General features: G+C 56.7%; 4 protein-coding genes across 4 annotated transcripts; 2 read left to right on the plus strand and 2 right to left on the minus strand.

Moving 5' to 3' along the window:
* Positions 1-103: 103 nt before the first annotated feature.
* On the plus strand, positions 104-2,023 carry LOC108961169 (dispanin subfamily A member 2b-like). Its single transcript, XM_018907952.3, has 2 exons — positions 104-390; positions 1,216-2,023. The coding sequence occupies exons 1-2, from the start codon at positions 202-204 to the stop codon at positions 1,372-1,374; spliced, it is 348 nt and encodes a 115-aa protein (XP_018763497.1). The 5' UTR covers positions 104-201; the 3' UTR covers positions 1,375-2,023.
* An 872-nt stretch (positions 2,024-2,895) lies between these two features.
* On the plus strand, positions 2,896-4,258 carry LOC103827053 (interferon-induced transmembrane protein 5). The gene is made up of 2 exons (XM_050975009.1): positions 2,896-3,071; positions 3,860-4,258. Exons 1-2 carry the CDS (start codon positions 2,913-2,915, stop codon positions 4,076-4,078), a joined length of 378 nt encoding a protein of 125 aa, XP_050830966.1. The 5' UTR covers positions 2,896-2,912; the 3' UTR covers positions 4,079-4,258.
* Positions 4,259-5,414: 1,156 nt separating this feature from the next.
* PGGHG (protein-glucosylgalactosylhydroxylysine glucosidase) lies at positions 5,415-14,142 on the minus strand. The gene is made up of 13 exons (XM_050975008.1): positions 13,881-14,142; positions 13,269-13,479; positions 12,367-12,802; positions 12,069-12,188; positions 11,822-11,953; positions 11,435-11,546; positions 10,386-10,458; positions 9,823-9,959; positions 9,444-9,577; positions 9,182-9,277; positions 8,962-9,059; positions 6,031-6,242; positions 5,415-5,945 (listed from the first exon to the last, which is right to left on the minus strand). Exons 1-13 carry the CDS (start codon positions 14,131-14,133, stop codon positions 5,881-5,883), a joined length of 2,079 nt encoding a protein of 692 aa, XP_050830965.1. The 5' UTR covers positions 14,134-14,142; the 3' UTR covers positions 5,415-5,880.
* A 4,762-nt stretch (positions 14,143-18,904) lies between these two features.
* Positions 18,905-25,856, minus strand: PSMD13 (proteasome 26S subunit, non-ATPase 13). Its single transcript, XM_050975728.1, has 13 exons — positions 25,660-25,856; positions 25,315-25,393; positions 24,664-24,698; positions 24,521-24,576; positions 24,130-24,173; positions 23,844-23,930; positions 23,153-23,324; positions 22,569-22,648; positions 22,361-22,486; positions 21,825-21,887; positions 21,059-21,139; positions 20,280-20,396; positions 18,905-19,571 (listed from the first exon to the last, which is right to left on the minus strand). The coding sequence occupies exons 1-13, from the start codon at positions 25,752-25,754 to the stop codon at positions 19,476-19,478; spliced, it is 1,131 nt and encodes a 376-aa protein (XP_050831685.1). The 5' UTR covers positions 25,755-25,856; the 3' UTR covers positions 18,905-19,475.
* Positions 25,857-25,892: the final 36 nt, after the last annotated feature.

The raw sequence follows: 25,892 nt of genomic DNA on the forward strand, positions 1-25,892 counted from the left end.
AGTCCCCTCGGAGTCCTGAGGGTTCCCCCAAGTCCCTTTAAGCCCCCCACGGGTCCCCAGAGCTGCCCTGCGCCCCCATTTTGCGTGGGGTGGGGGTCCCAGAGGGCCGTGCCCCCCCCCCCTCTGCGGGGCGGTGCGGTGCGGGGCCGGTCCCCCGCCCTGAGCGAGCTCCGCTCCCGTTCCAGGCGTTCATTCCCGGTCATGGAGCCCAGGCAGGCGGACGTGTCCATCCCACTGCAGTCCTCCGGGTGGGGGGAGGCCGCCCCTGGCCCCCGGTCCGAGCAGCAGCCCCGGGACTACGTGCTCTGGTCGGTGTTCAATGTGCTGCTGTGGTGCACGCTGGCCGGGCTGGGCTGCTGCGGCTTCCCCGCGCTCGTCTACTCTGTCAAGGTGAGGGAGGGGCCGGGGACCCCCGCCAGACGCCCCGGATCTAGCGCTGATCGGCCTCGGGACCCCCACCCAGCCTGACCCCCAGCCAGCCCCTCCCAAGGCTTCCCGCCCCCAGCCGAGCCCGGCACGGGATCCCCGACTTGTCCCAGCTCCCTCCCCAACTCCGGGCCCCCCACCCAACCGAGCCAGGACCCCCCACCCAGCCCGACCCCCACCTTCCCCTCACCCGGGGGTCCCCCAGTGCCGTCCCCGCACCCCCAGCCATCCCTGACACCCCCCGCTTCTCGCCCCCTGCCCACCTCCCTCCAAACCCCTCTCCCACCCCCAATCCCCAGATCCCCTCTCCCATCCAGGACCTCTACTCTGGTCTCCCATCCCCGATGCCAGCCTACCCTGGGACCCCGAAAGCCGTGGGCCACCCCTGGGACCCCCAAAGCCATGTGCCCACTCTGGGACCCCCCCAAAGCAGTGTGTCCCCCTGGGACCCCCAAAGCCATGTGCCCACTCTGGGACCCCCCCAAAGCAGTGTGTCCCCTTGGGACCCCCAAAGCCATGTGCCTACTCTGGGACCCCCCCAAAGCAGTGTGTCCCCCTGGGACCCCCAAAGCCATGAGCCCACTCTGGGACCCCCCAAAGCCGTGGGTCCCCAGAGCCTGCCCCCCCCCCCCCCCACCGAGCGCCGGGGCCGCAGGGCAGTGCCCGCTGTCCTCGCTCCGTGCCCCGGGTGAGGCGTCCCTGGGGTCCCAGCACAACCTCGCAGCCCCCCGGGGAGGTTGGTCCCCCAGTCGATGTCCCACACACCGGAGCCCCCCGCTTGCCCCCCAGGCCCGTGACTGTAAGCTGTCGGGGGACCTGGAGGGTGCGCGGCGCCACAGCCACCGCGCCAGGGTGGCGAACATCGTCTGCTCCGTGGCGGTCGCCGTCGTCTGGGTGATCTTCATCGTCATCGCCGCCGTGGTCATGTCCAGATTCAGGGACACCTGACCAGCGCCTGGCCCCCACCCGCCGGGTGCTCGCCCCCTCCACTCCACAATGTGCCCGCTCGGGGCGCGGGGGCGAAGGGAGTGACCCCGGTCCCCTCGCTGCCCGCCGCGCCGCTGTCCCCGCACGGCCACGGGAGGGGACTGGGCGGCCAGGCTGGGGCGTGGGGGACAGGGGACAGCCCCCTACCCTCCCCCCGCTTTGCTCTGCTCACACGCTTCCTGGCACCTGTGACACACCTGTCGGTCACTGCTGCTACCAATGAATTTCGTCCCGCCAAACGCCCTCGCTGTCACCTCATTCACCGCGGGACATCGCAGAGAGTCCTGGGGCATCTTTGCAGCGTCCTCTTCCTCCTCTTCCTCCTGCTTCTCTCCCTGCCTCCATCCTGCCGCGGAGCAGAGAGCTTCCAGCCAAATCCCAGGGAAGTATCTTCCCAACATCATGGATGTTATAGATACACACTATAATATTGGCTTTTCGCAAACATTAAAATAGATTTTATATGTGTAGTGTTAAAGTAACTGTTATAAAGTTTTTATTTCTGTTGTTATTAAGCTTGGACATAGTAGTAAAACAGCTAAGATAAGCATGCTTGTGTTAAAATGCCTGCTTAGATGAGATAACATCCAATAAACACATAAAAAAAATACACCTACTTACAGATACACCATCTATCAACCTTCACCATCTGAAGACAGTGTGGGCCAGAACCAAAACTAAAAATAATAACAAAAAAACCCTAAAACCACAACCAAAAAATACACGTACTCTAAAAAAGTAAAACCAAAAACGAGTCATAGCAAACAATTCTTAAAATACATAAGCTAGTTTCAGAAAAAAGTTTACTATACATAAGAGTTTATAAATATACAACAGGCTGATAGTAGAAAAAAGGTGTTTAAGAAGTGTCTCCGAAGATAACGGTGTTCTCTTAACTGAGTACCAAGGCACGCCCAGCTGTAATCTTTATGTTCCTTATCTCCTACTATCCTTGATTCAACTTTTAAAATTTTCACCAGAGAGTAAACGTGTTTTCCACATTGGAGATGGCAGGAAAAGGAGATTAAAGCCCCTCCGCGTGTCCTGGCTGCCCCCCTCCCCACCCTGCCGCCCTGTGTCCCCTCGGCTGCCGAGCAGTCCCGTGGATGTGGCTCTTCCACCTTTCCACACGAACTTCCCATTTCATCCATCCCACAGCCCAAAAGTGCTGCCGAGGGGGGTCTGCCCTGCCCAGCTCACCTGGAGGGTGGGATTGGAAGTACCTGTGCCAGCCAGCGCCGCGCAGCTCCCGGGCTCCGCCTTGGAGTGCCCCTCCTGCGGCGCCGGAGTCAGGCCGGAGCCACCCGTGCTCCTCATCCCGGGAGGAAGGCTGGCTATTAAAAGCCCGCGGGCTCGCCATCCCAGCCTGGCCTGTGGGACAACCGCATCCCTCAGGGCTGTAATTCCCCAGGTTTATATTTAGCCGAGCAGGGATATAAAATGGGGGCCGGGCGCGCTCCCGCGAGGCTGCCGGAGCCGCGGAGTCCCTCTCCGTGGCCATGGACACCTCGTACCCGCGGGAGGAGCGGCCGTCCCCCAAGCGGGGACAGCCCCCCGCGGCCCCCGCGCCCCGCGACCACCTGGTCTGGGCCATCTTCAACACCCTCTACATGAACTTCTGCTGCCTGGGCTTCGTGGCGCTCGCCTTCGCCGTCAAGGTACGGGACCGGCGGCGCCGGAGCCCTCAGGGGCTCCGGGAGGGATGGGAGGGATGCCCAGGGAGGCAGCGAGCGTTTGGAAAAACTCCCGGGCCGGCTGTGGCGGGCTGTTCCCCACGCTCTCCACAGGCAGTGACACCTGCCGCTGGTGAATCCTCCCTGCTTTTCCGGCCACTGATTCCGGAGGCGGTGGGACAGCCGTGGGTAACCACAGCCCCCTGCCCACCACCCGAGGAGCAGCTGCTTGATCCTAAAAAGTGCCATGGGGGCCGTGATTTCTCCAGCCCCCCCCGGCAGGAGCAGCTCCAGCTGTGGAAAAATGGGAAAAAGCAGGGACTGAAGTCAGAGAGGCTCAGGAGGAAGCAGGAGGGAAAATCCCAGCTCCAGCTAGACTAGACTGGGATAGAAAAATTGGGACAGGCAGAGGCTGGAACCAGAGAGGCTCTGGATAAAGCAGGGAGAAAAACACAAGTGGGAAAGGATGCAGGGCTGGAGGGGAGCAGGAGCAGCCTGGGGTGGGTGGGTGGGTGAGTGGATGGATGGATGGATGGATGGATGGATGGATGGATGGATGGATGGATGGATGGATGGATGGATGGATGGATGGATGGATGGATGGATAAGTTGTGGTTTGCAAGGAGGACAAAGCCCTGGAGCAGGAAGGGGGTGCAGGAAGGGCTGTGGGAAAGAGCTGCAAGAGGGGGCTGAGGGAAGGAGCTGGGGGAAGGGGCTGGGAAGAGGGGCTGAGGGAAGGGGCTGAGGGAAGGGTCTCTCCTCGGCTGTTGCAGGCTCGGGACAGGAAAGTGTCCGGGGATGTGGAAGCTGCTCGGCACTTCAGCTCCAAGGCGCGGTGCTACAACGCCCTGGCCACGGCGGGCAGCGTGGTGCTGCCACTGCTGCTCGGTGCCCTCATTGTCACCGGTGTCATCCACCTCTCCAAGCTGGCCCAGGAGTCCGTCGGCTTCTTCACCTACCAGTTCAGCGGGAGCGACGACGAGGACCAGTGACCGGGGGTGAGGGCTGGTGGCACCTCCTCTGCATGGCTGGTGGCCCCCCCAAAAGGCCACCACCCCCCTCCCCAACCCCAGTTATTTTTGTTTATCCTGTGGGATTTTTTCCCTCCCGTTATCCCGTGTGGAGCCCCAGCTTCCATGGTTGCTATTTAAATCATTAAACGCTTCACACAGCGCGAGTTTCTGCGTGTGGAAAGGGGCAGGGGGGTGCCAAAGGGAAAACATAAATTGGGATTTTTGGCTCTGATGGGGCTCCTGGCAGCCAGGAGACACCACTGTTCCCACAGCCTTAAGGGCCACCTTTGGCCCCAGGACTGAGGAGGGGAGGAAGCAGAGATGCTCCTGGGCCTCGTGGGGGCAGGATGAAGCAAATGGGTTGTTCCCTCCCCATCCCAAATGGAGCTGAGACCTGCAAACTCATTACAGCAACCAGACATCCCCAGCCACTCCCAGCCAGGACAGGGGGGAGTTGGGAGGCACTCCCAGCGCTCCCTGCTCTCCGTGCCTGGGCTGGAGACGGCTCATTTTGGGATAAAGGACACCTTTTTTGAGGCTAAACCCCCTTTGCTGTAAACTAGCCCTGCCTCAGACGGGGCTGTATCCCAGCCCCATCCAAATCCCGATCCCGGAGCAGTGCACAGGGGACAGCATGGTCCCTTTGTTGTGCCAAGAGCTGCCGCTAATTAGGGGCTGGCGGCTCTGATGAGGCTGGAGCAGGACCCGAGTAATTACAGGGCAGCGGGAAAGTCCCTGCTCCAGCCCTAAGCGTTCCCAGATGCCTCGGGGCACGGAGCAGCCGCGGGGCTTTTTATAAACCAGGCCGAGATTCCTGGGGTTGCCTTGGCCAGGACAGACCCCTCGGGACAGGGAACGCCTCCGGCATTCCCGGCTCCCACCCAGGACAGGGAGGGTGGGGAGGGGAGGAAGCTGTGCAGCCCAAAGCCAGGGGCTGGGGGCACTAAGCCCACCCTGTGCAGGCACGGGAATTCCTTGGGATTCCTGAGACACCAAAAACTGTGTCCCAGAACAAACCCACAGCAGCTCCCTGCTCTCCCCGAGGCCACTCAGGCTGCCCTTGTCACCATCTGACAGGATAATACTACAGATCTCTGGTGTCCAGGCTTCCTGCAGCCGTTCAGATGCCAAGTGAGAAAGGATTTAACTCCAGAAGTGCTTGAAAAGAGTGGGAATAGTGTAGAAAAGAGTTTAAAAACATGTGAGGGATGTTACACACCAAATTACAGGAATGGAGCTGTGTGCTGCCCACACAGAGTTAAAAGGCTTTCTGCTGCATATTTTGGAATAATACTCAATGCCAAAACATCATTCATCTGGTGAAACAGCACTGGCTGAGCCTCCACAGCCCTTTAAGCCCACGGAGCAACACATGAGGAAGGCAAGGACCAGGGCAGGACATGCTGGAGGAGCTGGAGTCAGGATCCTGGAGTCAGGAATTGGCTTCCTTACAAACACAAACATTTTGAGAGCATAAACAACTCCTGGGTGTTCAGCAAACACATTTGAAAGGGTCATTTTCAGGCTTGGTTTCCTCTCCTGAGCCAAGTAAGGGATGTGTGGAGGGGAGTGGGGGGCTCAAACGTGGTGACAGCTCCAGCCATGGTGACAGCTCCAGCCATTGACCCCCTGGAGCCACAGGGACAGATGGCACACAGTCCTGGGGGGGCAAAGGGCTCCTGGCACAGCCTGGCTCCCCCTTTCCACCCACTGTTACCTGCCTCCTGCACCAACATCCCGGATCTGCTGCTCCAGAGGGCAGCACCCGGATCAGGCAGGGTTTAGGGGGTCCTGCTGGGCGACCTCTGGATCCATCCGGGCGCTGTGGGGAAGGAGACACTCTGCCCTGCAGCAGAAAAGCTTTGTGTGAGTATGGGAATGGTTTCTCCCCAAATTATTCCAGGGAGCAGATGCAGGCAGTGCTGCCATACCTTCCCCCAGGGGAAAGCGCTGTCCCGACTCCAGCACAGCTTCCAGGGGAGAGGCCGGAGGGTCCCAGGAAGTCTCAGTCACTTCCATCCTGATCTCCTCCCTGGTGATGGTGACCTCCAGTTTGTTTCCCAAGTAGGAGATGCTGGAGACCTTCAGCTTGGTGATACCGTCGGGAAAGGCAGGATCGAAGAGGAGGCCGGACCTCGTGATCCTGGAAAGGCAGGAGCACCTCGGGGTGGGGACAGCAGGAACCACAGAGGAGCCCAGCTCGGGGTCAGGGTCAGGGAGCAGCCACCTCTCCAGGCATCACCACCTCATGCACAGCAGAGGGGTCTGGAAGGGTCCTCAGGGCATCCAAGGCTCTCTGGGCAAACCCCAGACACACTGATGGAGCACCTGCTGAGGAACTGCTGGCTCAGGAATGTCTTGGAACTGCGATTCCCAAGATATTCCTGTCCCAGCCCAGTTCCACAGCTGGGGCCTGGGCTTTCCAGATTTCATGTTTAAAAACTCAGCCCAGTTCCCTGCTCTGGCTCAGAGCTTGGCTCCAGCAGCAGCTGTGCTGGCAGAACCTGGGGAATGCCCTGCTCCTCTTCTCAGAGCAGGGGACCCTCAGACACCCACCTCAGCTCCCATTCCCACAGGATGGAGGGCAGAAAGCTCAGCAGGAAATGCAGGCACAGAGAGCTCCCAAGGCTCAGAGACAGAGAGGGATGCAGTGTTTGACCTAAGGCCTTGGAGAAGGCTTGAAGGTTTGGAAAAGTGAAACAGAAACAAAGTAAGAATTAAGATTTGTAGTTCCAGCAGAAATGTATTTTAAGCAAGCATAAATGTGCCTCATGGAAGTCAATAAATATGTTAAGCAAGACAGCAGAAAATTTTAAAGTCTAGCAGTAGAACTTGTTATAGAGCTGGCAAAAAGTAGAAGATCTAGCAATAAGTGTCTGTAGAGTTGTATGATTGGATACAAAGAAGCACATTGCATCAGAATCCTGTAAAATGTAATAATGATTTCCAGCAATTTTCTTTCATTTGTAGTGATGATAGCAAATTAATGATTGGGTCATGAACATCCCAGCAAGCTTTGTAGAAGTAGCTGATTAAGGAATATATGAGCTATGATAAGAAACAGATGATAAGAAATAGACAAAAGACATTGTAACTAAAATTAAAACGGCTTCTGATGTGATGGCACTGAATGTAGGTCTCAGCCTTCCATGAGACTGATTTTGCAATAAATAAACCATCTTTCAATTGCCTCATCAGACTGCTCTGTATCCCCAGCAGTGCTCCTTCCCCAGAAACAATGGAACAAACATCCCAACTCCCTCTCCAGCCCTGAGCCAAGGCCAAGCTGCTTGTGTGGGCGTTGGCTTTGGGTGGGGAAAAACAACGGCCCCTCTTGTCCCCAGCCAATCCCGGCGCACCAGAGCTCTCTCCATCAGCAGCTCCAGAAGGCTGAGAGGCTTCAGGGGCTGGAGGGGGCTCAGGGGAGGTTTGAGAGCCTGAGGAACCCCGGCACTGCACAGGATCCGTGTCCCACAGCGGGAAAGGCGGGAGCATGGCTGCACAATGTCACCGCCACCTCTGGAATTTGGCCAGAGCCCCAAAGCTGTGGCTTGAGCCTGTGCCATGAGGGGCCTGACCCAGCACACTGGGCACCTGGAGACCTCCCAGCTTGGCCAAAGCCCACATTTCCAGCTGGGAACATGGCAGCTCACACCCAGATCCACCAGGGAATTGGGAACGGGTGGCTTTTCCAGCTGGGAATAGGGCAGCTCACACCCAGCTCTGCCAAGGCATGGGGTGGGTTTCCCAGCAGCTCTGGCCACACACATCGAGTGAAAACACATATTTAGGGCTGGAAGTTTTCACTGGGAATCAAAAGGCTTCATCTAGCCTCAATTAAACCAGGAATAGGCTGAAGAGACAGTGGCTCCAGGGTGGAAACCACCACGGCTCTGAAATTACACGAACAGCTCCATGTTTTCCCAGGATATTCTAAAGCTGAGGCGATGCCTGCTCAGCACTTCGCTCCCGGTGTGAGCAGGGGGGCCACAGGGAGGCTGCAGGAGGTGTTTCCTCAGCACATCCAAAGGAGGCAGGAGGATCTGCTGCTGAAGCAGAAATGTCCTGGATTGTCAAGCAAACTGTATTCTCTTTGCCATCTGTAAGGCAGCTGTCTTCTGCTAAGTGGGCAGTTTTCCTTATCTCTTCCATAACCATTCCCAGGAGATGTCTGCTGATAAGAGGCTATTGAATGTCACTGCATGGCTGATAAGAACTAGAACATCCCACTGTGAGATGCTCTGCCCAGAGGGGAGAGACAAGCATTCCTACCCAGATATAATCTGGAGATTCTGGAACACCAGCCGGCTTTTCTCTGCTGGATTTTCCCAGAGGAACAGCAGCTGCCTCTTCTTCCACTGGATCTTCAGAGGAAGACTACACCCTTTCCTACAGGACCTCTGCTCCAGCAGAACCACACCTGACACCCCAGGAGGACTGCACACAACTCCAGCTGGACTGCTACCAACACCCTGACCAACAGGGTGTCAGGTGGAGTTCTGACTCTGTCAGTGTTGTTTTAGTTTAATGCATTGTTTGTTTTATCCTTTTATTTTCTTCCCTATTAAAGAACTGTTATTTCCTGCTCCCACGTTTTTTGCCTGAGAGTGCCTTAATTTAAAATTTATAGCAATTCAGAGTGGGGGTGGGTTTACATTCTCCATTTCAGGGGAGGCTCCTGCCTTCCTTGGCAGGCACCTGTCTTTCCAAACCAAGACAAGAGAAGAGGCTTAGGGAATGGCATTTTGCTTCCCAAGTGTGACCTGTCACAAGCCTCTTACCAAACTTCGCTCCAGCCAAACAGGGACATTTTAAGGGGCAAGTGGTTGCTTGGGAGTTAAAAGTGGCACAACAGGTCTCACCTGAACCCCGTGAAGCCGAAGAGGATGACCTGCAGGAATCCACCCATCCCTGTCAGGAAGTTCACAGCTCCCGACCCATCAGAGTTCTCCACCCAGACCTGACCAGCAGGACAAAGAGATGATGCAGGAGCTGATTTGGGATGCTCCAGGCAGTTCTGTGGGTTTCAATCCCGTTGACACCTGCCTGGGAGCAGGAGGGGTCTGCAGCCCCTCCACTCACCTTGAAAGGCTCTGTGATGTTGCTGAAGCACTTTTCCAGCTGGCTCCAGGCTCTCTGCAGCTCCTTCAGCTCCAGCCAGCCCACGGCAAACATGCTCTGCCGAAGAGGGAGCGGTGTCAGCGCGGTGGAGCAGCACCGCCTCCCCACCCCTCCATCCAGCGTGAACACTTCCAGGGCACATCCCAGCTCTGCACTGTGCCCTGGACGGAGCCCCCCCCCCCTCCCAGGGTGAGTCCCAGGCTGGGCTCTGCCCTCTCCTCACCCAGGTCATGGCTGGCCCGGCCGGGTCGGTGACGGGCTCGTACATCTCCAGGTCGTTCCTCCGCACCTCGGCACTCATGGGATGCATCAGTGGGAAGCCCAGCAGGACCACATCTGCCTGCTTCACCGGCTCACCTGGGAACAGGGCTGCTCAGACAGTTCCCAAATTTCCTAAGTTTTTGAGCCCACTGATAAGAAACAATCCAGTGAGGCAGGAAAGCCACCCCAAGCCCAGCTTGTTGCACTGCAGCAACAGCAAGGACTCTTCTTCTGCCATTCCCAAGTCTGAACCAGTTGGAATTCTGATCCTTCCAGGATTACAAGTGTGATCCATGGGCTGAGCCACCTCCATGGGCTGCTGTCACTGCCTCCCTGCTCACCTGGGCTGTAGCCATCGTACTCAGGGTGATATTTCCTCTCCTCATCAAAGGGCACTTTGATTTTCCTGGCACGGTCCTCCCACTCCTCTGGTGCCGGGAGCAGCAGGTCCCGAGCCAAGTCAGTGGCAAAATTTAAGCTGGAAAGAAGGAGGAACAAGGTTTTATGTCAGGGATGGGTGATGGTGAGAGGAGAGAGGGGACAGAAGGAGCTGCAAGTAAAAGCTGCTGTGGGAGAACAAGGGGCAGAGATTGAGCCAGGTGTGACAGCTTCCATCACGGAGCCAGGAGCTCTTTTCCCTGCTGGGGGTGTCTCCAGCTGGCCAACAGCACAGACACCCCATGGAATGCCACGGGAGAAGCCCTGCTGTGAATGGAGATCCCTTTCAGCCCTACGTGGGCACTGAAGAGGTCAGAGGAGCCCCCACTCTTCCTCTGACTGCAGAGGGCTGTGAGGGGAGGGAAGAAGGATCCCCTCGGGAGCCCCCCTGCTCCCATGCCTGCAGAGTGCCAGGTGGAAGAGCAGAGAGCCAGGCCATGCTCCCAGGTGTGATTCCAAACATTACCTGCGCTGGGCCACGGCATTGGTGTAAGCAGAGTTATCCACCTGGCTGTGGTACTCGTCTGGGGGCATGACACCTGCGGGGACAGGAGGGGACACTTCGCACCCCAGCACACCCAGGGGCTGCTCTGGGCCCCTCCTCGGGCACACAGCTGGGGGAAGGGGACCCTCCTGCACATCGGGATCCTGCTGTCAGGATCCCACACAGTCCCAGCAGGATGCTCAGTAGAGAACATGCACTGTGCTCTGTGGGAAATGGAAAGATAGAAACTTCCACAGATGCAGGAAGGCTTAATTTGCAGCCTTGGAAGGAGCTTGGATTGATGTAAAAATAAAGTATGCAGACATTAAGTAGAAAAATCATAAACTTATGCTCCTATAGTTATAAGTACGAATAAGCTTTATGTAAGTAAGAAACTATTGATAAGATGGTGAAGGGTTTATAAAGTAAGAGTGTAATTGTATAGAATAAATTAAGAGTTTAGATGTTACAATAGAGGAGGGTGTGTGTGCGTGTATATGTAATAACAGTTGGTTAAAAGTATCCACTTTGCAGTGAGTAAAGGTGACAGGTTAGAAAAGCAAAACATACTCTGTAGCCACAGTCCATTGGACTAGAAAGTTATACATTGTCTTGTAAAGTTATACATTGTCTTGTAAAATTGTATATTGTCTTGTAAGGAAGAACATTTGACTGTCTTGAGCTATAGCTGTCTGCTTGCCGTCTCAAAATCTCACAGCCTCTGAGACTGATGTTTATTTAGACAATAAATTGTCTTTAGTCCTTTAGACTGATTTTAGTCCTGTCCCTTTAATTAATGCAGTGACAGTGCTAAAGCAGGAACAACCCGGGACGCAGCTCTGGCTGGTGCATGCAGGCACCTCATTCTCAGGGCATCCTGAAGGGGACCTTCATGTCATGGAATCCCAGGGTGGTTTGGGTTGCCTTAAAGCTCATCCAGTTCCACATCCCTGCCATGGGCAGGGACACCTTCCACTAGACCAGGTGGCTCCAAACGTCTGCTTTCCACCCCATTCCCAAGGCAGAGGTACCTCTGATGTGGTAGAGCTGCTCTTCCTCACTCCACACCATCCTGCTGCACCAGTACTGAGCCACAGCTTCCACCAGCTCCCAGCCCCCGTCCTCCTGGAACAGCTTCTGGTCCTGGGGGAAGAACAGGGGCATGAGGGAGACTCCACCAGACCCAAAGTCAGCAGGAGCATGGAGAGGAGCTCTGAGGAGATGGAGGGAGCAGGAGGAAAGACTGGCCTGGTTTGAGCCAACAGGTAGCTGAGACGCCCACAGGAGCAAGGACAGAGCAGGCAGGGCTGCAGGAGGGAGCCTGCGGAGCAGAGAGAGCAGAGTTCCTCAGGGAAGGGACAGTGACAGTCTCCAGGTGTCCTGCCACCGGGCCATCAGGTGGAGCACTGTCCCTTTACCTGCGTGGTGCAATAATACTGCTCGAAGGCCATCAGGACATCCCCGGTGATGTGGATTTCCTGGGCTCCGTAGATTTCCTCAGGACACACCTCCCGGCCAGTGGCTGCGCTCTCCCACGGGAACTTCGCGCCCTGCCGACAGAAGGCATCCATAAGCACATCACCCTGTGCTGCGCCCCGCTGAAACAGCCCGGACTGCCCTGGGGACAGGGGCAGGTGCCACCCCCTCCCGGTGTCCCTGTCGCACCTCGTAGCCCTGCTCCCGCGCGTTGCGCCTGGCGCCCTCCAGCGTGCGGATGCGGTACCGCAGGATGGCGCGGGCAGCCTCGGGATGCAGCAGCAGGATATTCGGGAACATCCAGGTGTCCTGCGGGGCCGCGCGGCGGGATTGGCTGGCGGGAGCATCCAAATGCTCCCGCCAGCTCCACCCTTCAAATACACCCTCAACAGGATGGAAGGATGGAGCCTTCTCCATCCCGATGGAAGGATGGAGTCTCCTCCATCCCACTCGCCGTGCCAAGCCCCCAGGTCAGCGCGGCCCTCACCTGGTCCCAAAAGACGTGTCCCCAGTAGTCCTCGCCGCGGGTGCCGTTGGACAAGCCGCCGGGGCTGATGCCGTGGAACGGGACTCCGGGGCTGTCCCGGGGCGGGATGGCGCTCAGCAGGTAGTAGAGGCAGCCGTGGAGCGCCTGGCGCAGGGCCGGGGGCCCGTCCAGCTCCACGGAGCAGCCCCGGCGCAGCGCGGCCCAGGCGCGGACGTGGGAGCGGTGCAGGGACCCCGCGGCCAGCAGGGACAGCCCCGCGCTGTAGCTGCGCTTTGCCTCCTCCTCGCTCCCGGCTACCGCCGTCAGGAACTGCCAGCACCGCTCCCGCTCCTCCCCGCCCAGCGTCAGCGACTCTGGGATGGGGGTCCACAGCATGTGGACATTGGGACGGGGGCCCCCCTCCACCTCGGGAACCAGCGTCTGCCCGTAGATGTAGCTGTGGGAGACGGGAAGTGATTAAGGAAGGTGTTTCCTCCCAATATTCCATCTAACCCTACACTCTGGCAGTGGGAAGCCATCACAAATGGCTTCTGCTCCCAGGAATCCTGTTCTAGAGGTCATCTCCTACAAATCTCCTGGTTTCCTCAACCTCACTTCTTTGAAATCACATCCAGCCCCCATCACCTTCACCGCTCTCACACATCAGTGTGAGGCATAATTCTGGAGCTGCAAGTAATACAAATGTTTCTATGCCTAATTTCAGGGGCTTTTTTATACACCTGCCAGGACAGAGCCGGTGTGAGAAGCCTCCACATTCCTCACAGTTCCAGCCCCACACTCCTCACCATTCCAGCCCCACTCCAGCCTTACATCTGCGTTTTATTCCCTAGGGGAGAGCAGGGCACTGCACCACAGCCCACAGAGGGTTGGCTCAGGGCAGGGACCCCATTCCCCACACTCACTGCGCTCCCTGGAAGTCTGGGCCTGGGGTCAAGTGCAGGTCCTGGCTCTGTGGCACGAACAGGCTCTGGAGCTGGACGGTGACGGGATGTGTGGAGCCATCCAAGCGCCGGATGGTGACACTGGAGGCCATCAGGTGCACCAGGGAGTGGTGGGCGTACAGCTGGTGGGTGGCCTTGTAGTCAGGGGACTGAATCGTGTGGCTGAAGGTCCCTGCAAGCACAGCCAGAGCCACCAGCCTTTGGAAACACTTGGATCCTGCCCTATCTACCGTTTCCTACTGGCCAAGGAATTGCTTTTCCCAGGATCAGATCCAGTCGTGGACAGAACACCGCTGACAGTGAGCCTGGCCAAGCTGCTGAGGGACGGTCTGTGCCATCAAACATGATTAAGGAGCGTGTGCCCAGCCTGGCCCCAGCAGGGATAGAGCTACAGCCTGAAAATCACTTATTCCCACACAAAAGGGGGATTTTCCGCTTGTTCCAGAGGAGCAGCGCCCCGAGGCGAACGGAGAACGGGGAGAAGGAAGATGTGACTGAGCACAAGAGGCAGCAGAAGCAGAAAGAGCCGAGGCTCTGCAGAGCCCCCGGGGGAGGTGCCGGCTCCCTGCTCACCTGTCCAGGTGTTGAGGGTGAAGCTCTGGGCGGGGCTGCGGGCGCCGGGCGCTGCCATGCGCAGCCCCAGCGGGCTGGGGACATCGGCGCGGTGCGTGTCCCCCGCGGCGCCGCTGTACACGCCGGCGGCGTGCAGGATGTCCCGGAACACGCGGGTGCCCAGGAAGGCGTTGGTCACCGTGGGCAGCAGCCGCGGGTCCCCGGGCAGGGCCGTGGCCGTGAACACGCCGGGGTCGCCCTCGCCATCGGCCATCGCTGCCGGCCCCACCTGCGGAGCGGCCGGGATGGGACGAGGGGACAAAGTCAGATCCCTGTCACCCCCTCCGCCTGCCACCAGCGGTCTCTGCCCCTTTTAGTGTCCCCTCTGGTCACCTCCAGAGGTTTTCCCCCATCCCAGCTTCCTCCCAGCCCCGGGGTGCATCCCCTCTGCTCCCCCACACCATCTCCAGCTGTCCCAAATCCTGACGGACGAAGGATGAAGCTCACGGGCTTCATCCCTTCTCAGCCTCCTCCCTCTTCCTCTTGTGCTGCTGGATGGGGTTGCACCAGTTTCTCCCAACGCACACAGCCACCTTCCCCATCTGGCCTCCTCTTCCTCCCAGGGCTGTTTCGTGACACTCTGAAAAGTTCCTGATACTTCCCCCTCTTCCAGCTCACTGCACCCCTCTGTTCCCCCTCACTCCAGCTCAGCCTCCTGGAGCAGGACCTTTCTATTCCACTGATTTATACACAAAACTATATTTATGTGTCATGTACAAACATATATATAATTACAGACTAAAGATATGTACAGATACAGACACGCACAAGCAGCCCCTGACAAAAGGCAGCTGCAGCTGGCTCCTGGCAATGCCGGGCACAGGAAAAACACAGGAATGACGAAATGAGGATCTGAGAGACTCTGAGCAGAGCTGGCAATCCAGCCAGGGTGACACAGGGGCAAGGAGCCCAGCCCCCAAATCCCTCCCTGACAGCAGCCGGATGCAGGAACGCTCCAGCTCAGCTCGGTTTCCTCACTGAGACTGAGCTGGGAGGAAAATCCTGCCTTCGGGAAAGTGAAAAATCCCGACCCAGCCCAAGCCCCAGGGCGCGGAAGGGAGGAGGTGGGTCTTGCCTTCTGTCCCGAGGCCGGGCTGAGCCTGTGCAGGCGGAGAGACGCTGCTCCAGGGAAGGACGGAAGTTGCCTAACCGAGAAAGAAGGAAGGAAATCGCTTTTTTCTTTCGTCTCCTTATAAAGAAATAGTTGGAAAAATGATCCTGGACACGCAGGTGTTTGTCCAGCTGAGCTGAGTGCCCGCGGAGGGAGCGCGGCAGTCCTGGGGCTGCCCTGTGCCTGGGAGGAGGAACTGAAAGAGGAAATCCGAGTCCGATAAGTTGTGATCCCAAAACAGCTGGCAGAGAGCCGGCTTAGCAGCACACCCCACTGACCTCCCGTGTCCCCGGCCACACTCTGACCCTTCCTCTCACCTGTTTCCGGAGAGGACAACAATTCCATCTGGACTTTGGCTTTGCCGTGCTTTTCCCAGCCCCTTCCAGCTGGTCCCAGCCTGGTGGGTCAGGGATCCAGGGCTGGAGCTGCAGCCAGGCACCACCGGCCACTCCGAGCAGCCTCCCGGTGCTCCCGGGATCCAGCACTCACAGGATTGGCATAACACATCTGTCCTGTGCTGTAAATCCATGGAAAAGCCCCCTGGAGCCTGGCTGGCTCAGTCCTGCAGCTGCCAATGCCCCAGGGATCCAGGGCTGGGATCCCAAGCCTGAACAGTAACACTTGCTCCCAGCTCTACTCCTTTGGTATTCCAGGGTCTAATCCCAGCTGGGGCCCAGCAGGATTCATTTCCCCTTTGGTTGGTTCCTCACAACCAGCTGCTGATTCCAGCACAGGCTGACTCTCTGGCAAGGGCAGGAATATCCATCCCCTGGAGAGTGGCTGGGCATCCATAGGGGTTCTGGGGCACTGGAATCTCCTCCAGCAGCCACCAGCACACAGGGACAAGCTGTTCCTTCCCCAGATGATCCCAGTGGCACGCACCCCATTTCCTTCTCTTTATCAGAGGAATTTGGAAATACCCCTTTCCAGTGAGCCCTTTCTCACTGAATGGTGCTTTGAGTGTTACAAAGTTGATAAAAGCCCACAGAAAAGGAGGTCCAAGAAGAGAGTTCTGTTTCAAAGGAAGAGTTTGGCTCTAAGAGAAAAGGCCCCTCCAAGAAGAGGTCTCTGTTCTCCAGCAGAGTGTCTCAGTGTCCCCCTGTGTTGGCTGGGGACTGGTTTTGGTCTAAGAATCCTGGGCAGTGCTAAGGGGAAAAAATCCGAAAATATTTAAGGGAAGAAAAACTAAGCAGAGAGCAATTCAGGAAAACCTGGCTGTGTCAGGCTGTTCCTCCCTGTGCCCCTGGATCTGTGCCAAGGAGTGGCAGGGGGGTGGTGGCAGCAGTGACAGTGACAAGCTGGGCAGCTGCAGAGCGAGGAGGAGCAGCGGGATCACCCTGAGAGCGCCATGAGGGGTTTCCAGAGGGGCTCCCAGCTCCTGGCAGCCGCACTCCGGATCAGCCGGGCCCCCCGGGCACAGCTCCGCTCCCACCCCGCCGAGAACCTGCTCTCTCCCGGCGTGAGTATTCTGGGGGGCTGAAAACGTGGGAACAGCCCACTTGGAGGGGCCCAAGCCCTCTGTGACAGGGCCAAATTGTTTTGGAAGGGGGTGGAAGCAAAAGGGGAGGGGGAGGAAAAGAAGGAATGTGCCCTCAGGCTCCAGCCCATACCCCCACAGTGTCCATGCCCTGCTCTCCCCCCACCCCTGGCTCCTGCTACAGTTTGGTTTTGTCCTTTCAGCCCCTTTATTAACCTTTGAGGGTCCCTGCAGCCCAGGGCAAGGGGCAGCAGTGACACTGGCGGCCCCTCAGAGCCAGATCCAGATCTTGTCCCCCTATCCTGGGACAGTCACTCCAAAGGGTGTCCCCACAGGACAGGAGCTTCTGTCACTGCAGAGCCCAAGGTCCCTCTGACAGTCCCCCTGTGGGGACAGTCCCCCCGAAACCAGACCCTCCTGGGCTGGGTGAAACAAGCTGGGAAAATGAGCTTTCCCCCAAAATCCTGTCTGATTCCTTCTCCACCCCTTTATTTGGGGTTTTCCCTCTGCTGCCTTTCCAAGGTCTTCAAGAAAGGAGCTACAGGAGCCTGGAGAGGCTTTTTCCAGGCAAATAAATCAAAGGAAGGTGCCAGTGTGGGAGGTTAATGCTGTCCTGATTGCACAGGGGAAATGAGGGGCTGCTGCTGGCTGCAATTCCTATCCCAAAGTCACCTGAAAGTCAGGAACACTGCAGGCCCCGGCCACAGCCTCAAGGTCATGCAGTGCTCCAGTGTCCCAGAGGAACAAACCTGGAGAGCACCAGCTCCATCCACTGCCAGTGGGAGCAGCTCTGCTCCCCACACCTCCCTCCCCAGCCCCAGGGCAGATGCCAAGGCCTGGGAAGAGCACAGGGAAGCCAGCTGAGCGTGGTGTTGGATGGCAGCAGCACAGCCATTCCTGGAGCCCTGTGTGCCATGGCCATGGTGCAGCCATGCCACTGACTCCTGCTCCTTGTCCCCCTCAGGAACAAGCCGTGGCCCTCACCCTGATGTTCTCGTCCTTCCTGCTGCCCACAGCCTGGGTCCTGAGCAACATCTACTACTACAGGAGCAGGCCCGAGTGAGGAGTGGCAGGAGCAGCCTGATCCCTGCTGAGAGCATCCCGAGGGAAGAGGCCTCGGGACAGAGCCTCGCCGAGATGGAACCCCCTGAACCTGCTCATTAAAATCCATCTTTGCATTCAACAAAGGCTCACTGGGTTCGCTCTATCCTGTAGGGAAGGAACCAGATCTGTGCCCTCTGCCCTGATGGCAGCACACCCTCAAGGGCTGCCAGCAGGTCCCAATGGGAAGGCACATTCCCTCTGGAGCCTCTAACATCTGCAGCACTGCGTGCACCCAGTCACCTCTCCCAGCACAAGCAAGGAAGCCATTCCAAGGTAAATTTCTGGCAGGAAAACACTCCAAGGCTGGAAGTGACATTAAAAGGGTGCCACGGGCTGGGGGCTGCATGCCTGCCCACTCCCTGCCTGCAGGAAGGGCTCTCCACCCACCACATCCCAAATTACCTGTGCCAGGGAAGCAGGCAGCACGTGGAAGGTTTGGGCAGTGAGGGGTACTTCCAGGTGTCTTGGAAAAGCCTCTGTTCCTTGGAGCTGCCACTGTTCCACAGATCTGACCCTCATTCCCAGGAGCTGCTCAGAGCTTCACAGCCAGGAGAGTACACCCACAGCATGTGGGTGCTGTTGGAATGCTCCTGGGAGAAGCTGGTACTGCTTCCCACAGAGATATTCTGGGTTTTGGATGCTGATCTCAAGCAGCAGCAGCCCCACAACTCAGTGACAGCCCTGGGAATGAGGGTGAGATCTGACATGGCACTGGGAAGGAGACTGTACTCCTTTAAGCCTTCTCCTGTCCTCAGCTAGGAAATAAAGGGAATATTTTCCTGACTGGAACACCTACTTCTTCCACACACTCTCCTGAAGTCAGTAAAAGTGGCACCAGGAGTAAGCCCTGGAAGACAGGATTCAGCAGGAATTGGGCAAGTCAAACCAAGTGGCTGGGCAGGGAAGAGGCAGGCACAGGGCACTGAACAATCCCCATCCAGGAAGGAATTTCAGCCAGAAGGGCCTGGAGAGCAGCAGGAGGAAGGTGAGCAGGTACAGACTCCAGCAATTCCATTTTGTCCTATTTTCCAAAGTTTGTCTGCCTTGTGTGGGGCATCTCTGCACCAGTCTGGTATCAGGCACATGCTCCCTTCTTTCTCTTGCTGGATTAACACCCTCAGCCAAGGCAGGAACAGCACAAAAATTCCAGCTGTGCCATTTGCTAATGACACCAGAGAACCAAAGTGGTGAGGAAAGCTCCTGAATCACAGGAGTGGCAAGGCCTGACCATGGAAGCAGGTTTTTAAAGGAATCGTTAGCAGCTGAGCTGCCAGGGATGGAGATGACACAGAATTCCCAAAAAGGGAAGGCAGAGACGTTTATTCCGGCAATGCCACTGCAGCTCACCTGAGCACAAAGCGTTGGTGAAAGACACCCACCCCCTCACGTGTATGGACACACCCACTAACCAGGAATCCCGGGAAAACCCTTGGATGGAGCAAACACTCCCTCTGCTGCAGATGTGGAGGGGTGGATGGAAGCAGGGCCAGGGGAGGATGAGGATTCTGGGGAAGAAGATTTGGGGAATGCTGCCTCAGGCTGCTGCAGGGGCAGGGGGAGAGGGCAGCAGGACAGGCTGTGTCCCCTAAGGCCAAGACCCCTTGGATCCTGCACTAGGATCCCACCCTCCTGCAGCAGCTGGAGGCAGGAGAGATCAGGAGTGATCCATTCCCCCAGAGCCACTCCTGCCAGCAGAGGGAAAGCTTGGCTCGAGCACCAAAGGGTCCCACAGCAAAAGGCCACGTCCTCCTCCTTGCCACATCCCAGGCTGCTCCTGCTCTGCCCACCCACCCCTCCACGGATTCAGTACAGTCAGTGCTCTGAGTGCTGCTGGCCTCAGGAGCAGCAGGAATCACTCTTTCCTCTATGTCAGGATGTCGTGGGCTTGGTGCTCCACCAGCATCTCCATGCTCCGCACGTCCGTGCACCAGAACTCCAGGCGATCCTTCATCCCCTTGATCTGCAAGGCAAGGCCACAGGGACAGAGTGCCTCAGCTCCTAGGAATGCCTTCAGGCCCCTTCTCACACCTGAGAGCTCAAACCATCCTTCAGAGCCCCACTCACTGAGAAAGGGAGATGCCCCATCCCTGGAAGTGTTTCAGGCCAGGCTAGATGGGGCTTGAACAACCTGGTCTAGTGGAAGGTGTCCCTGCCCATGGATGGGCTTTAAGGTCCCTCCCAACCCAAACCATCACGGGATTCTGGGATACCAGCAAATGAACAAGGGTTAAACTGAGATGCACCAAAGGAACTGTCTGCAGCTGGAATTCCAGGCGCTCATTTTTGGGTTTGAAGGTAAAGACATCCTGCACAGTCTCCATAAGTGTTACAAGGATGAACTTGAGAAGCTCAACAGCTCCATTACATTCTGGACTTCTCTATTCCCAAGAGGAATGTGCCTCCTACATCCCCGAAATTCCCAAAGGTTGTTTCATGCATTTAGAAATGAGGCCTGGATCCTTCTGGAAAACACAGCCATGGCTTCTGTGTTCCACAGTGTTTGTGTGGCTTCCACAAGGGAGGTGCCGGCCCTGTCCTGTCCCACCTCCTGGAAGGTTTCTGGGTGAAATACCCCAGGGGCAAAGCCAAGCCCCAAGGAGGCTCATTCCCAAGCCATGACTCATCCCAGGTCACCTCACCCAGCCCAGCTGGAGCTGGGGGCCATTACCTGCTGCAGGTCCAGCACCCGTGGCTGCACCCACGTCATGTGCACCCTCTTGTCCACTTCATCAATGCTGCCCTTCACCAGCCCCACCGAGAGCGCCTTCATCACCAGCAGCTCCACCTGGAAACACAGATAATCCTGGGAAATGACCAAAATCGCCCCATTTTCCCCCTGAGATGAATAAAACTTGGCATCTTCACATGAGATCCCCTCAGAATCTAGGGCAGCAGCTCTCACAGCTGTCCCCTTTCAGGTGACAGAACCTCAGCAAAGAGGAGTTCTTCTCTCTAAAACTTTTCCCTAAAACCAGATTTTAGGGTTTTTTTAGTTCTTTTTCCCCTAAAAAAAATAGATTATTTTCTTTTCTCTGAAATCCAAGGAAGACCAAGGCAATTGGAAAAAGCCAAAAGAGCCCAACTGTCCCCAAGCAGCAGGTGGGAGCTGGTCTCTTCTCCCAGGGACCAAGTGGCAGGACAAGAGGAAACAGCCTCAAGCTGCACCAGGGGAGGTTCAGATTGAACATCAGGAAGAATTTCTCCATGGGAAGGTCTGTCAGGCAGTGAAAGGGGCTTCCTAGGAAGGTGCTGAAGTCCCCATCCCTGGAGGTGTCCAAGGAAAGACTGGATGTGGCACTCAGTGCTCTGGGCACAGGTTGGACTTGATGATCTCAAATGTTTTTCCAGCCTAAATGATTCTGGGGTTCTGTGTGGTTCAGGTCTATCCAGGCACTCTCAGAGCTCCAGAACCTGGACATTACCAAGGGTGTCTAACCCCAAACTCACCTCATTGACAGTGACTTTGGCACTTTTGGCAATCTCCTCGAAGGTGAGCTGGCGGTGGTTGGCTGGGCGGGTGAAAGTCATCTGCATCCAGGGAACAAAATAAAAAAAACACAAACCCCACAGGGTTTTAGGGATTCCCACACCTCACAGAGCCTTCCCAAAACTGCCCTGCCCAGTCTTACTCTGCACTGGCAACTGCATTTCTCATGTTTAAGCAAAATAAGTCAAACAATTTTACACTGGCATGGTGACAATGGAGCCTTGCAGTGACAGAAGGGACTGTTTCAGGCTATCCATCAGAGAAAGGACCCTCCCTTTGGGAAACAAAAATGTTGAACTGTGTTCTTAAAGTCTTCTTTATCCTGGAACATACTGCAGACACCATCCCTGAAGGATTGCTCTCCCTCTCCTCCATATCACGGAATAAACATTTTAAACTATCCCAGGCTGCTCCAAGCTCTGTCCAACCTGGCCTTGGCAGCCACAGCTTTTCTAGGCAACCTGTGCCAGGGCCTCAGCACCCCCACAGGGAAGAATTTCTTCCCAATATCCCACTTAGCCTTCTGTCAGAGAAGCCATTCCACCTTGTCCTGGCACACCACACAAGAGCCCCCCTGGAGTTAGGGACAAGCAGCCCAGCACAAGGTGTTTTCCCTCATGGCACCTGCTTGTGGCTCCATCTACAGGCAAAATCCACACTGAACTTCCTGTATCCAGGAGTTCCTGCAGGTGGGTGATGAGACACACTGAGCACATCCCAGCTCACCTCCATGAGACACAACAGCTGGATCTTCTGCAGCAGGAGAGCTTCGTTGGCAGCCAGGTCAGGCTGTGAGGGGAGAGAAGGCACCAAATCAGGTCAGGATTACATTTTCTCCCCATGCTGGGGCACAACATCTTTACATACAGAAATAAATCCCTAGGAGGGTTCATTTAGGGGGAAGGAGGCCGCCACAGCCCACCCACCATCCAGGAACGGTTCCAGAAAACAATCCAAGTGCCAGTGAACTCACAAATCCAGTGCTAAGCCAGTGATTCCTGCTCTAGCCAGTGCAGGTAACATCCAACATCACTGTTTCCCCACCACACTTCCCAGAACAGGAGGGAAAACCACTGCTTTCCACAGGAAGCGCTCCAGAGGGAAGCCAAAAGAAAAGTAATTATGTGTATCCAGATGGAATAACCACTCCTAGGCTCTGATCAGAATTGTACCAGTCCTTCAGAGCCAGCAATGAGGCAAAGCTGATTAAGAAAAAGTCCACAGGCTCCAAGTGTCAGGTGGAACAATCCCAGAGCCCTCACCTGCTGCCCCCAGGCCGACTTGAGGGCCTGGAAGGTCTCCACGTTGCCGCTGTTGAAGGCGAAGAGGGTGTCAATGAGCCACTGCCGGTCCGTGCTGCGCAGGGACTCCAGCACGGGGTGCATCAGCTGCAGGGACAGGCAGGAGGCTGTCAGCAGGGGATCACCAGCTCCTGGGACTCCAGGGATGAAGGGATGTGGCAGCACTCACCAGCTCCCCAAAGTTGTAGACACCTTCTCCCAGCAACCCAGCCAGCCCCAGAGTGAAGGCTCTCTCCTGCTGTTCTGATACTGGGAAAAAAAAAACAAAACAAAAATAATTTGGATGAAAAAGATACCCAAACCAAAACCACTACAGATAAAAAAATACCCTAACCAAAAATAATTGGCATGGGAAAAAAACAAAGCCAAAAATAATTTGGATAAAGCACCACTTAAAGCTCCAGCGAGCCCCCCCGCACCTACATTAAACTATTCCCAGCTCTCATCTTCCTCCACACCATCTGAAATTCAGGAGCCTGCAGCAACCACAACACAAAAGGGCTGCCTTTTGAATCAAGAGTAAAGATTTTTGGGAATTGGAACAAACTTGTCCTTCTGGCAGGAGCATTCCCCCTTTTCCCCAAGTGCAATTCAGGAGCAGGTCCTCGACGGTCACTCCTCAGTCCAGCCACATCTCGGATCCACCACAGCACAGCCAAAACAACACAGGGAAAACCCCAGCCAGGGCACTTATTTGGGCTGGGGGGATGAGGCAGAGCATGGAAGGTGGGATTTCCCCTGGGGAGGAGTTACCTGGCAGGTCCTTGACTTCGATGCAGCCCAGGAAGCGCAGTGCATCCTTGTAGTAGGCGGCATGGTTGCCCACGGTCTGGTAGTACTTGCTGGAGAGGTCGTAGAAGCGGCTGTGCACTGATGTCACCCCAGGGAGGGTGTTCAGCATCTCCTCCACCTCCTCAATGGTCTCCTGGGAAGGACAAGACCTGGCTCTTACAGTTCCCAGCTCTGAGGATGGCAGTCTTCCCAAGGGATCCTGGGTGACATCCCAGGCAAAGCCACCATCGCTCCTACACCCTTCCCTGTGGGGGTGCTGAGGCCCTGGCACAGGGTGCCCAGAGAATCTGTGGCTGATCCAGCCCTGGAAGTGTCCAAGGCCAGGGTGGAGCAAGCTGGGATAGTGGAAGGTGTCCCTGTCCATGACTGCATGATCTTCAAGATCCTTTCCAACCCAAACCAATCCCTCTGCATTTGCCTTGAGACAAGCAAAGCCACCCTGCCTGAAAAACATAATTTCGGGTTTAAAAGATGGTTTTAAAATCAGCCAAGGATGACAAACCCCATGTGGTTCGCTCAGGCAACACCACCACAGGTCACCGTGAGCAGCTCCCACATCCTGGTGAGCTCACAAGCCCCTCAGGGCTGGGAGCTGGGATAACCAAGGAATGTCACAGCACCCCAAAACTCCCCATCCCAGGCCATCCCTCACCTTGGTGACCTGCAGGTCCCCGATGTTGAGCTTGAGGGCCCCGATGGCTGTTTTGCACAGGATCACGGCCTCGTCGCTGCTCTTCACCTGCAGGGACACAGGGACCTGTTCAGAGTGTCACCTGCAGCCAGGTGTGCTCCAGGGGCTGCATAAATGTCACCTGTGACCATATTCCTGCATTCAAATCCCTGTGGAAAGGTGCTGCTCTCCAGCACAGGTGACACACATGCCAGTGACTCCTGGCCTGCTCGGAGGCAAAACTCAGCAAGAGCAACTTCCAACATACCTTTTCCCGGGTCTTTTCCAGAAAAGTCAGGGCCACGTTGGGATCTGGAGTAGAGAGAAAACAGACTCTCTGAGCAGCTCTCATGGAGCTAAACCTCACCTACCAAGCCACCTTTGACAGGATTCCTGATGGCTGGAATATGGGTTTTCCATGGTGTACCCTCAGCCTGCAGCAGCTGCTGCCAGGTAAGCTGGGCTTTTCCCCACCAACCCCCTCTCCAGGGAAGCTATGGACTTCCTACTCCAGGAATCAACAACAACTTAAGCTTTCTAAGCCAGCACTTTCCCTTCCCAACACAGCAAAAGCACAACAACTTCTCATCCAAGACTGACCCATCCCTGGCCACCTTCCAGAGGTCACAACAGGACAGGGAAGGGGGGAGGACACGCACCTGTCATCTGCCGGACCACGTGCAGGATAATCTCCACCAGGGACAGGGGGTTCACCCTGCAGGGAGCAGCTCAGAGTCAGCACGGCTCCCCTAAGCCCCCCAAGCCACCCCCAAGCCCCCGCAGGTGGCCCCCAGTGACTCACCTGTGCTCAAACTCGCTGATGAAGTTCTCATAGAGCTGTGGGGACAAGGACAGGGACACTCAGGGCAAAGGACACCCCGGTTCAGAGCTCCTCACCATTATTTCCTCTCTATTCCAGCTTATTTGAACATTCCTGGAAGTGCTGGACAGGGCTCTGAGCCAGCTGGGCTAGTGGAAGGTGTCCCTTCCAGGGAGGGTGGAACATGATGATCCTCGAGGTCTCTTCCAACCCACACCATTCAAATCCCTCAATTCTGTGATTTTTCCAGAAAATCGGGCATCCCATACAGAAATACCAGTACTGCTCAGACCTCAGAAGTGCTCATTTTATCTAATTCTATCCCCATAGGTTTCTTCCAGTGAACACCCATCCTGCACTTACAAACCTCTTGCTAAAATATGGAATGAAAAAAAATCTCCCTGCAACTCCCAAAAATAAAGATTTTAGGTCAATGAGGTAAAGAATCACTTTGAAGCTTCTGAACCCAAGACATCTAACTTTAGTAGAATTTCCACACAGTCACCAGGGCAAACACCCCAGGAGCTGAACCCACACAGGTCAGTAATTCTCCAAGAGAATTAGGAAAACGAGAAGAGAGGCTGAGTTCTTCCGGGTACAAAAAGCCAGGAAAGCTGGGAAGAGTCCGCTCACCTTGATGAGCCCATCTCCCTGAGCGAAGCAGGGGTCCTGCACGAAGTCCAGCACCTGCAGAGTGAGCTGGTGCCACAGCCTGGGGACACAGAACAGCCCCGTGAGCCCAACGCCGCCGAACCGTGCCACATCCCGGGCCGTGCCGAGCAGGGACTGACGAGGGCGCGGATCGGGGGCTGGGACCCCCTGGCAGGGGCAAACACCGCCGGAGTCACCTCCCGGGCGACTACCGAGGCGGCTAAAGGGACGCGGGCCCCGCCGGGCCCCGCCAGGGCTCCTCAGCCGAAGGGAGGAGGGCAGCGGTACCCGGGGCGGGCGATCCCCCCGCACCCCGTCCCCGCTCACTTCTTGTTGTAGAGCTCCTCGAGGCGGTGCCACACGGCGGCCTGGCCCGGCCCCGCGCTCTGGCTCTGCTGCAGGAATCCCGGCACGTCCTTCATGGCGGCGGCGGCGGCGGGGCCCGGACGGAGCCGGAGCCGGGGCCGGGACGGGGCCGGACGGGAGCGGAGCGAGGAGGCCGCGCCGTCCCCGCCGTGCGCACTCACTTCCGGCCGCGCGGGGCACGCCGGGTACCGTAA

Source organism: Serinus canaria, chromosome 5 (assembly GCF_022539315.1).
Source record: "Serinus canaria isolate serCan28SL12 chromosome 5, serCan2020, whole genome shotgun sequence".
Classification (NCBI taxonomy): Eukaryota; Metazoa; Chordata; class Aves; order Passeriformes; family Fringillidae; genus Serinus; species Serinus canaria.

What these genes read in the sequence shown, in the direction of transcription:
- LOC103827053 (XM_050975009.1), top strand. Translation starts at nt 2,913, where the DNA reads ATGGACACCTCGTACCCGCGGGAGGAGCGGCCGTCCCCCAAGCGGGGA. An exon ending in CGCTCGCCTTCGCCGTCAAG is followed by an intron (nt 3,072 to 3,859) that starts GTACGGGACCGG and finishes CGGCTGTTGCAG; the next exon opens with GCTCGGGACAGGAAAGTGTC.
- LOC108961169 (XM_018907952.3), top strand. Translation starts at nt 202, where the DNA reads ATGGAGCCCAGGCAGGCGGACGTGTCCATCCCACTGCAGTCCTCCGGG. An exon ending in CGCTCGTCTACTCTGTCAAG is followed by an intron (nt 391 to 1,215) that starts GTGAGGGAGGGG and finishes CTTGCCCCCCAG; the next exon opens with GCCCGTGACTGTAAGCTGTC.
- PSMD13 (XM_050975728.1), bottom strand. Translation starts at nt 25,754, where the DNA reads ATGAAGGACGTGCCGGGATTCCTGCAGCAGAGCCAGAGCGCGGGGCCG. An exon ending in CGTGGTCCGGCAGATGACAG is followed by an intron (nt 24,174 to 24,520) that starts GTGCGTGTCCTC and finishes TCTCTACTCCAG; the next exon opens with ATCCCAACGTGGCCCTGACT. An exon ending in CCAAAGTCACTGTCAATGAG is followed by an intron (nt 20,397 to 21,058) that starts GTGAGTTTGGGG and finishes CTGTGTTTCCAG; the next exon opens with GTGGAGCTGCTGGTGATGAA.
- PGGHG (XM_050975008.1), bottom strand. Translation starts at nt 14,133, where the DNA reads ATGGCCGATGGCGAGGGCGACCCCGGCGTGTTCACGGCCACGGCCCTG. An exon ending in GCAGCTCTACCACATCAGAG is followed by an intron (nt 10,459 to 11,434) that starts GTACCTCTGCCT and finishes CTGTCCCCGCAG; the next exon opens with GTGTCATGCCCCCAGACGAG. An exon ending in ACATCACAGAGCCTTTCAAG is followed by an intron (nt 9,060 to 9,181) that starts GTGAGTGGAGGG and finishes CCTGCTGGTCAG; the next exon opens with GTCTGGGTGGAGAACTCTGA.